We start from the raw sequence: 10785 nt of genomic DNA, 5'->3' as shown, positions 1-10785 counted from the left end.
TGCGCGTCTGTCTGTTTGTTCAACTAGTATACACACCCATTAATTATTATCAGATTTGAGATTTATGTGTGTTTGTGCATGTGTGTGTGTGTGTGTGTGTGTGTGGGAGTAAATCCTTTGTGTGACTATGTGTGGGTGCCAGTCTTATTGACAGCTCTATTGCACTGACTTACACACAGCGCATCTGAAACACACACACACACACACACACACACACACACACACACACACACACACACACACACACACACACACACAAAGAGAAGAGAGAGGGGGAAGTTCACCGCTGTTTGTCATGTTTGTCATCTCGGGCACTAATGGGGGGGAGTGAAGCAATCAAATACGCCTCACATCTGCAAATCCGCTAAAACGCCGAGCTGCAGTGAGCCCCGCGCCATACAGACAGCGGCGTACAGACAGCCTGCCAGACGCCAACCTGTTTCCAGGTTCAAAGCGCGCAAGACACATCACACACACACACACACACACACACCCCTTTATGTCTGTGCACTGTTACAGAGGAACACGGGGAACTCTGAGAAAAAGAAAAAAAAAGACAGAAAAATATCAATCTCTCTCTGGTGACAGGATGGCAGACTGCCACTCTGAGAGAGAGAGTGAGAGAGAGAGAGAGAGAGAGAGGGAGAGAGAGAGCGAGAGAGAGAGAAGGAGAAATAAATGGAGAGAGTGAGAGAACAGACAGAAGGAGGAAAAATACCTCTCCTAAGCTACAGAAAAACTCTTTCATTTGAACTAAATGACTCCACGTCAAGCCGCGGTTGCTCTCAGCTTGGCTCCGGTTGACAAAAGCCAAGTCGGTGTCAGCAAATAGCCCTGGAGGCCACATCCACTGATCAAACCCGACTGCCAATGGACCACTGGGAATCCCACCTCCACCCACACTCCCCCAGTCAATGCACTGACAGAGACCTCATTTCCAGCATGCGTGGCCCAATCAGGAAAGTATCTCGGAGTGAAAAAAGGGCTAACAGGCGACCACGACGAGTCAGGTGTTCAGTGTGTGAATGGGAGGGGTGTCTGTCTGCTACACACACACACACATATCACTTCCCTGTGTCAGTGGCCTCCTGCTCCCCAAAATGAAATTCATAAATCATGCATGTCGCACTCGGAGGCATAACGTGGAATGACACGCGGGGGTGGGGGGGGGGGGTGGGTGTGAGGGATGAATTGCGGCGGCAGGGGCAGGTCGGCGCTACAAAGGAGAGTAAATGTGTGCGGTGGAGAGGTGGGGCAAATCAGGCCGCCGGGGGCCGGCGTCAATCTGGTGACACGCGTGATGAGAGTGGAACGCGGGACCGCCAACGCATCATGCACTCTGCCCTGTAATCATGGAAATCCATTCTCTCTCTTGAGTGTGTGCATGCATACTGTATGTATGTGTACATGTGTGGTGCACTGCACAAACAACTTGCCTGTGTGTGTGTGTGTTTGTGTGTGTGTGTGTGTGTATATATATATATATGTGTGTGTATATATGTGTGTGTGTGTGTGTATATGTATATGCATGTGTGCATGTGTGTGTGTGTGTGTGTGTGCACATGTGTAGTGATGAGGCTGATGAGGTTCAGGATCAGACAGTCTGAGCTGAAATCATTAGCCTGCTCTGTGTTACGTAGGAAATCATTATCTACTGACCACTACAGGCCCACTAATCTCATTACCAACCACTGGACAAGGAGACAGTCATGTCGAACACAGCATGCCAGCGTTGTGCTGTGTGTGTGTGTGTGTGTGTGTGTGTGTGTTAGACAAAATTATATAAGGTTAGATGAGTTGAAAACATACTATAAAGGTGCTAATAGATGAAAAGAGTGTGTGTGTATGTGTGTGTGAGAGAGAGAGCAAGAGAGAGTGTCAGAATATGTGTGTGCTTGTGTGTTGATGTACTGTCCTTACCTTGAAGAGGGAGCGGCAGACGTACTCATACACCATGCTCTTCAGGGAGGCCTCCAGCGAGGCTATACGTGCCTCAGTGTTCTCACACTCCTGTAGGACAATCCAGAAGAGACTGGTCAGACACACGCACACACACACACTTCCTCTCTTTGTCAAGTTCTTTATGTCAAGCTCGCGCTCTCTCTCTCTCTCTCTCTCTCTCTCTCTCTCTCTCTCTCTATATCTCTCTCTATCTCTCTCTCTCTCTCTCTTTATCTCTCTCTCTCTCTCTCTCTCCTCTCTCTCTCTCTCTCTCTCTCTCTCTCTCTCTCTCTCTCTCTCTCTCTCTCTCATCCCCTTCTTGTGTCTCTATTAGCAGCCACCCTAATGTCCAGTAACAGCCACCATCTTCATCAAAGACAGCACCACAGCACAGAGACTCCTTTGAACCTCCCTAGATGGCAGTGCGTGTGTGTGTTGTGTGTGTGTGTGTGTGTGTGTGTGTGTGTGTGTGATGAGACCAATGCGGGCACTGTTCGAGAAGCGACGCGCCCTTGAAGTGTCCTGTCCGTCAGCAGGTGCACACTTCAAGGCGTCCGAGGTGCTTTGGGATAGAGTCGTCACCATGACAAGAGAACTAAGTCCAATTACTGCTGAGTTGAGCAGCCTCCTACTGAGAGAGAGAGAGAGGGAGAGGGAGAGAGAGAGAGAGAGAGCAGGACAGAAGGAGAGGAGGAGAGGCTGGGAGGAAAGTGGAGTACAAAGAAGAGGAGAGGAGAGGTGAGGGGCGAGAGAGGGCAAGAGAGAGAGAGAACATAAAGGGAAAAAGAGAAAAGAATGGAGATGGATGAAAAAGGAGGACTAGGAGAGAGAGCTGATGAGAGCGAAAGAGTGGAAACAAAGGAGAGAGTGAAAGAGTGAAGAAGGGAATCGAGGGAGAGAGAGAAAAACACGTCTCCTCCTTCTCTCACTCTATCCCTTCTTTTTCTTCCCCCAATCCCCACTCTCTGGGTTTCAGTCGGCCATGTCATTAGTCTCTGTCCCCTACGGGGCCTGTGGTCCCTCCTCATCTCCTCTGTCCGTCTCTCTCTTCATGCAGGCGGAGATGGATACAGGTATTGTTATTACACCAATTTTAAAGGCAGACTCTGAGCTTTCATGGGGAGCCATCACTTCCATATCACTTCCATTGGGCTTTTTAATCTTTTGTGTGTCTTTGTGTGTGTGCTTTCTCTGCTCTCAGGGAGTCGTGAGAACATCAGGCTAGGTCCAGGGTCACCGCACCAGATATGTACTGTTCCCTGAGTGTGTGTGTGTGTGTGTGTGTGTGTGTGTGTGTGTGTGTGTGTGTGTGTGTGTGTGTGTGTGTGTGTGTGTGTGTGTGTGTGTGTGTGATGGTAAATCAAAGCAGCACTTGAAGAGGAGAGTGGGGTCAGGGGGGGTGAGATCTACCTCTCCATTAAAAGCCCCTCCACTGCTGCCAACACCCTGCTGCCAGGAGACCAGACCACACAGACTGACCACACACTTCACTATATTTCACACACACAGTCACTTGGTGTGTGTGTGTGTGTGTCTGTGTGCGTTTGTATAGAACCCAAGGTGATAATCCAGTAGATACACAACACATTACACACACACACTTACACTGTCAACTCTCCCATAGATTTAATATGTGATCAGGTGCATACACACTCAAGTATGTACACACACCTAGTCATTGGCATATTTCTCTCTCTCTCTCACACACACACACACACACACACACACACACACACACACACACACACACACACACACACACACACACACACACACACACACACACTCTCTGCCAGTCAGATCTCTGCTCTAGCTCACCCATCGTACTCCTCCTGACCTCACGCAGTACGCTAAGCTCAGAGCCACTAAACTCCCACAATCCCACAAGGCTTCCCACCACGCCAGTGCCAAGCGAGAAAGCCACCGAGCAGTCGGCCGCCTCGCCGTGACAAAAAGGCGGGAAAAAAAATGAATAAAATTCCCAGCTAATCTGGGAGAAATGGTGGCGGGGCTCTCCCGTCACCAGAGACCAGTGCGTCTGATCAGCATTTCAAAAGAGTGGGACCAGGAGCGGAGGGGCTCTCCGCGGCTCTCATTACCCTGCAATCAAAGGCCCAATCTGGACGACATGTGTGCCAGTACTACCCTGGCTCTGGGTCTCCCTGGAGCCCACGGGGCAATTAAGGGGGACGTTAAAGAAGAGTAAAGAGAGAGAGAGAGAGAGAGAGAGAGAGAGAGAGAGAGAGAGAGAGAGAGAGAAATGGAGGTGAGGAAGGTGAGGGACATGTCCCTAGTGGAAAGGCCCTTTGGTGGGCAACAGCTGCAGCGGTGCAGTTTGTCTCTGCACATGAAACAGGATGGAAGAAGCCCACTGCCCAGTTGAGTTCCCCCAGTCTGCTCGGGGCCTGACCACCACACTGCCCTGCTGAGCACAGCCTTGGGCATACTGAGGAAAACTTCCACTTTACAAGATGAACCCATACATTCCTCTCAACATTAAACCATATTAGTGAGGCTATAGCATGAAGGAAGGCTTGGGATCTGCATTGCAAACTGTCTCACTGATATAACTGCTATGGTCGATGTGTATTATTACTACTACCATAGACATTCTAGTGACAAGTGTACACTGTGTTTCCTTACTGACCAGAAATGAATTGTATGGCCTTACTGCTGACAAACTGACTACTATAAATGTGGTCCATCTCAAAAAGGTGGAAATTCTCGGTGAAATGCCGGCGTTCTGAGTGTGGCTAGCTGACAGGCCAGTTGTGAGAGGAAGGGATGGACAAGCCTGGGAAATGCTGTCAGATCCCAGGAGAGGGACTGCTGTGGATTCTGTACAGAGACACTCAGATGGCACAAAACCATGCCATGCTTCTCTGTACCAAAAAAACCTCTGCAGTGCCAATGACAACCCCTCACTCTCACTCAAAGGAAAAGAAACTGTGTTTGTGTTGTGTGTGTGTGTGTGTGTGTGTGTGTGTGTGTGTGTGTGTGTGTGTGTGTGTGTGTGTGTGTGTTGTGCTATATATACTGCCAGTGCACAGTTCACAGTGCATACACCTCCATGTCTCCATGTGTGTGGTCAAAGGGTGACCTTCAAAGCGACTGCTCCCACCGGTGTCCCCTTTCAGACAGGTTTATAGATAGATAGATATCGCACACCCAGGCAGACAGGTCGCCCCATCAGAGTGGCTTCTCAACTGGGTTGGGGAGGTGGCGTTACCTGCTTGCTCTGGAGGGCTCTCTGGAAGATGCGGAGGAAAGAGGCCAGGCTGAAGCGGTACATGTTGTTGATCTTGGACAGGTCCGTGATGACGAAGTACATCTTGCTGGCGCTCTCGGCCAGTGGCAGATACGCATCCCGCTCCTGCATGTGGGAGAAGCAGGAAGAGAGGAGGATATGGAGAGAGAGAGAGGGGGATGGAGGGAGAGAGGGAGGGAGAGAGTCAGGGAGTCAGGTCTGATGTCACACTGCCCCCTTGAGGGCTCTATTTGCACAGCTGATGAATATGATATGAAGTCTCTCACACTCACGACACACACACACACACACACACACACACACACACACACACACACGCCATGCACATACACACACAAACAAAAAAGCAAGACACAGGCTTTGATCACATCATCCAGCCAGAAACGCAAACAAAATCCAAGGCGGAATCAAAACAAACGAGGTCACACTGGCAGTGGCAAAGCCTAGTGAACAGTATCGGAAGGAAATGAAATCAGGAAATGGACAAATTGCGCGTCTGATCTGCATGTCTCTGTGTGTCTCTGTGTGTGTGTGTGTGTGTGTGTGTGTGTGTGTGTGTGTGTGTGTGTGTGTGTGTGTGTGTGTGTGTGTGTGTGTGTGTGTGTGGGCATGCTGATAAGGCAAGCAGTGCTATCTGACGCGTGTGTGAGATAAGGGGCCGCTATCTCCTCCCCCTCAGTAAGAGGCATCTGACTGCCACACTCTCTTCAATAGAGCTGACCAAAGGCCTCTGTGTCTGCCACACTCACACACACACACACACACAGTTACGCAAGCACACACACACACACACACACACACACACACACACACACACACACACACACACACACACACACACACACACACACAGCACTGACAAAAAGCAGTCAAAGGGAAGCCCTGCAGGAGATGTCTATCAACTGATAGGGTTGTGGGGACTGTGAGTGTGTGACCAGAATGTGTCTTGTGCAGCATGTGTGCACCCTGTGAGTCGTTATGTGTTGAACATTTGCAAGCACTGGGAGTGGAGAGGGGAAGGGAGGGGAGGAGAGAGAGGAAGGTGCGTCGTGTAGCCATGGCAACTGTCAGTCAAATTCCTCAGTGAGAGTGGTGTGTCTGTTCCTCTTCTCACCTCAAAATAACACCCTAGATGTGTGTGTGTGTGTGTGTGTGTGTGTGTGTGTGTGTGTGTGTGTGTGTGTGTGTGTGTGTGTGTGTGTGTGTGTGTGCGTGCCGTGCACGTGTAAGAACAAAGCCAGCGCCAGCTTTGATATAAATGCCGCAGGGGCACTGACACAGTGCATGTGTGTGTGTGTGTGTGTGTGTGTGTGTGTGTGTGTGTGTGTGTGTGTGTGTGTGTGTGTGTATCTGTGTGCTCAGTGGGCTAGAGGGTGTGAGAAACTGCCTTCTTTGTGTGGATGCCTCTGAGCAGCCACCTACTGTATGCATCCATTCCCCAAAAGTATTCATTTAACCAGATAACTCTTTGGTTCTCCCTTTCCTCTGAGCGTGTCTTTCTAGCATTCTCCACCTCGCTCCTATCCTTTCCTCTCCTCTCCTCTCCCTCCCTCTCCCCTCACCTCTCCTCTCTCCCCCTCCTCCCTCCCTCTCCTCCTCTCCCTCCCTCCCCTCTCCCCCCTCTCCTCTCCTCTCCTCTCCTCTCTTCTCTCTTCTCCTCTCCTTTCCTCCCCTTCAACATTCGCAATGCTTCCACATAAACACAGCACCTTAACTCCCACAACCAGGGGCGCTGCTAGAAAATGTGGGCCCTATGACAGACAATAATTCTGGGGCCCCTGAAAATGTGGTTCTCTGGGGGCCCCCTGTCAGTGCTGGTCCCTTAGAATCATCCTAACGCCCTCTCCTCTAGCAGCACCCCTGTCAACAACAGAGAGGTGCTTTAATAGTTCCATCACACACACACACACACACACACACACACACACACACACACACACACACACGAAGGGGGCCGTCTCACAACTTCAGGACTGCTTTGAAACAACAGACTGGGATATTTTCAAAACAGCTGCCACCCACAACAACCACATTGACATTGAGGAATACACAGACATTGTGACCTCCTACATCACCAAATGCATCAATGTTACAGAAATAAAACACATCACCACTCGGGCCAACCAGAAGCCATGGCTGACAGGAGACGTCCACAGACTGCTGAGGGCCAGAGCCTTCAGAGCTGGAGATGTAGCTGGCCTAAGAACAGCAAGGGCTAACCTGTCCCAGGGCATCAGGAAGGCAAAAAAGGATTACACAGACAAAATAACACACTTCAAAGACAGCAGAGACGCACAGAGCCTGTGGCAGGGCATACAGGCCATCACTGACTACAAGCCTGCGCCACGGAGCTGTGAGAACAACACCTCTCTGCTAAATGACCTGAACAGTGTTTTAAGCCTGTTTTTGAAGCACAAAATGACACTCACCCACAGAAACCCCCACCGACCAACCCCTGTACCTGTCCTCTGCCAGTGTGAAGAGGACACTAGCCACCATTAACCCACATAAAGCAGCTGGCCCAGACAACAGTGTTGAAGGACTGTGCAGAGCTGAAGGATGTTTTACAGACATTTTCAACACCTCTCTGGAGCAAGCAGCCATCCCATCACTTTTCAAAGCTGCCACCATCATACCCGTGCCAAAGAAATCATCACCATCATATGCTTCAATGACTACGGCCCTGTAGCACTCACGCCCCATAATCATGAAGTGCTTCAACGGCTAGTCATGTCATACATCAAAGCCACCCTACCCCCACCCTGGACCCCTTCCAGTTTGCATACCGAGCCAAACGATCCACGGAGGATGCAATCTGCTCTGCCCTCCATCCAGCACTCACCCACTTGGACAATAAAGACTCATATGTGAGAATGCTGTTCATAGACTTCAGTTCAGCATTCAATACCATAATACCACAACAACTCATCAGCAAACTGGACAAGCTAGGATTCAGCACCTCCCTCTGCATCTGGCTGCTGGACTACCTGTTGCAGAGACCACAAGCAGTATGTGTCAGGAACAACACCTCAAGCACTCTGACCCTGAGCACGGGGCCCCAAGAAGGGTGTGTGCTCAGCCCCTGCTCTTCACACTGCTAACACATGACTGTACAACCACTTACAGCTCCAACCATCTGGTGAAGTTTGCGGACGACACACACAGGTGGGCCTCTCATCACTAAGGGCGATGAGGCTAACTACAGAGAAGTAGCTAAATGGCTAAATGGTGCAAAGACAACAACCTCCTGCTGAATGTCAGGAAGACCAAGGAGATTGTTGTCAACTTTCAGAGAGGCCACAAACAACTGCCACCACTGTCCATTGACGGAGATGCTGTGGAGAGAGTAAGCAGCACAAAATTCCTGGGGGTGCACATCAGTGACGACCTGGACCACCAACACAGCATCATTGGCTAAGAAAGCCCAGCAGCCTCTACTTCTTATGCCAAATTGAAGAAGGCAAGTGCCACACCTCCTGTCATGACCACTTTCTACAGAGGGACCATCGAGCATTGTGTCCAGCTGCATCACAGTGTGGGGCGGAAGCTGCACAGATCAGAACAGGAAGACCCTCCAGCATTGTTAACACAGCTAAGAGGATCATTGGAGCACCACTCCCCTCCCTGCAGGACATTTACACCACCCGCCTCACCGCAAAAGCACTAATGATTGTCAAGGGACACAACCCACCCCTGCACACAAACTGTTCAGCCTCCTGCCCTCTGGAAAGATGTACAGGAGCCTCCGCCCTGCACCACCAGACTTGCAAGTAGCTTCATCCACCAAGCAATCAGGATACTGAACACTCTACCCACTCTCCCATCACTGACAGCCCCCCCACCCACCAGCCAGCCAGGAACCTAGGATCCTGTCTACCCTAACCCCCCAGGACCGCCCTGTGGAACTGCACTGTGACTCATGGAGTCTAATGTGCTGCTGCTTCATATCAAGCCTGATATACTTGAAATGACTGCATATCAATGTAAATATACAGTACACACAAGCACAAGTTTAAACTTCATGTAAATGTTAACAATGTTATTTATCACTCTGTCACAATGCTGCTGCTACTACTAGTCTGTCAGAAGGTTACGCTTAGGACTAGGACTATGTCAATATACAATATAACTACATTTCTATATTTTGATATATGTTCTATATTTCAGTCTCGCACTTTAATGTCTGTATGTGGTATGTCTGTATATTTTTATTTTTTATTGTCTATGGCTATGTCTATGTCTAAAGTATGTCTATGTCTGTATTTAAAGTATGTCTATGTCTGCATGGGAAAGTAATAAACGAAATTTCAATTCTTTGTATGACCAGTGCATGTAAAGAAATTGACAATAAAAGCCGACTTGACTTGACTTGACACGACGACGACGCGACGCGACGACGCGACGACGACGCACGCACGCACGACGCACGCGACACACACACACGACACACACACACACACACACAGGAACTGTTATTCTGCACACTGTGGCAATATCTATGGAATCAGAACAATGCCATAAAGATTGTGTGTCCGTGAAAAGATAATCACATGTGTAATAGAGTTTTGTCTTCGAGAATATGATTTGCACAAGTGTAGAACCGCTTTTGTAACTGTGGAATTAATTTGTCTGTGTGCAAAATGCATACCTGCAGAAATATTTTGTGCACTTGTGAAAACATTTGTCCACAGGGATTTAGTTTGAATGTGTGGAACAGCTTTATAGCTACAGGCATGGGAGAAGTGTGACATTGATCTTTCGTGTGCAAATCATATTTTCGAAGACAAAACTCTATTATACATGTGAATATCTTTTCACGGACACACAATCTTTATGGCGTTGTTCTGATTCCATAAATATCATGATATTACATTCGACCTCATGAAGCTCATTTGAGCAGGAATTTAAATAAAAACAAAAGAGATGGTGAAAATCTGTCCTTGCTCATCTCTGTGTGGACACTCAGAGGGCCACAGAACCAGAGATGGAGAGACACACGAGGAGAGGCCTCCATGCTGCCAGGTCTTCCGATAGACAGTGGGGTCACGGCAGAGGTCACACGGAACACACGACCTCCGAGCGACACAGCAGCCTGACCTCACAGTTAACAAATAGCTCCCCAAACACTAAAGCAGATCTGAGAGACTAAAGAGAGAGGAACAGAGAGAAGAGATGTGCAGAGATGAGAGAGAGAGAGGCAAAGATGAGCGAAAGAGGGTGAAAGAGAGAGAGAAGAGAGGAACAGAGATGAGAGAGAGAGAGAGCGAGAGAGAGAGAGAGAGAGAGATGAGATAGAATGTGGGAAACATCATTTACAGGCTCATTTTCAACGGCAGGGTGTTTAAATCAGAGTCCAAGACCAGAGCCAAGGTAAGTCAACACAGTGACTGATGAGGAGGGAGAATGAGAAGAGGGGAATAAAGTCACTGGCATGAAAGAGAGGGATGTGCTTAAAAGAGACTTCGGCAGAAGTTCAAAATAATCTTAAGCACTCCATTACCCATGGGCCTGTGGGGCTTGGAGCTAGAACAGAGCAGAAGTCAAAATTGAAAAGTCAAATCTTTTGGTTTGAAGCG

At 49.1% G+C, this 10785-nt stretch overlaps 1 protein-coding gene across 1 annotated transcript in view; it reads right to left on the bottom strand.

Moving 5' to 3' along the window:
- LOC125308140 (cytoplasmic dynein 2 heavy chain 1) overlaps positions 1-10785 on the bottom strand; it is a 196416-nt gene that overhangs the window by 103310 nt on the left and 82321 nt on the right. The window contains 2 exon segments of the mRNA XM_048264438.1: positions 1921-2010; positions 5171-5314. Coding sequence (XP_048120395.1) covers positions 1921-2010; positions 5171-5314 — 234 coding nt within the window.

This window comes from Alosa alosa, chromosome 15 (genome assembly GCF_017589495.1).
Source record: "Alosa alosa isolate M-15738 ecotype Scorff River chromosome 15, AALO_Geno_1.1, whole genome shotgun sequence".
Lineage (NCBI taxonomy): Eukaryota > Metazoa > Chordata > Actinopteri > Clupeiformes > Clupeidae > Alosa > Alosa alosa.
The sequence above is the reverse complement of the archived record's forward strand: the minus strand, read 5'-3'. Positions and strand labels throughout refer to the sequence as shown.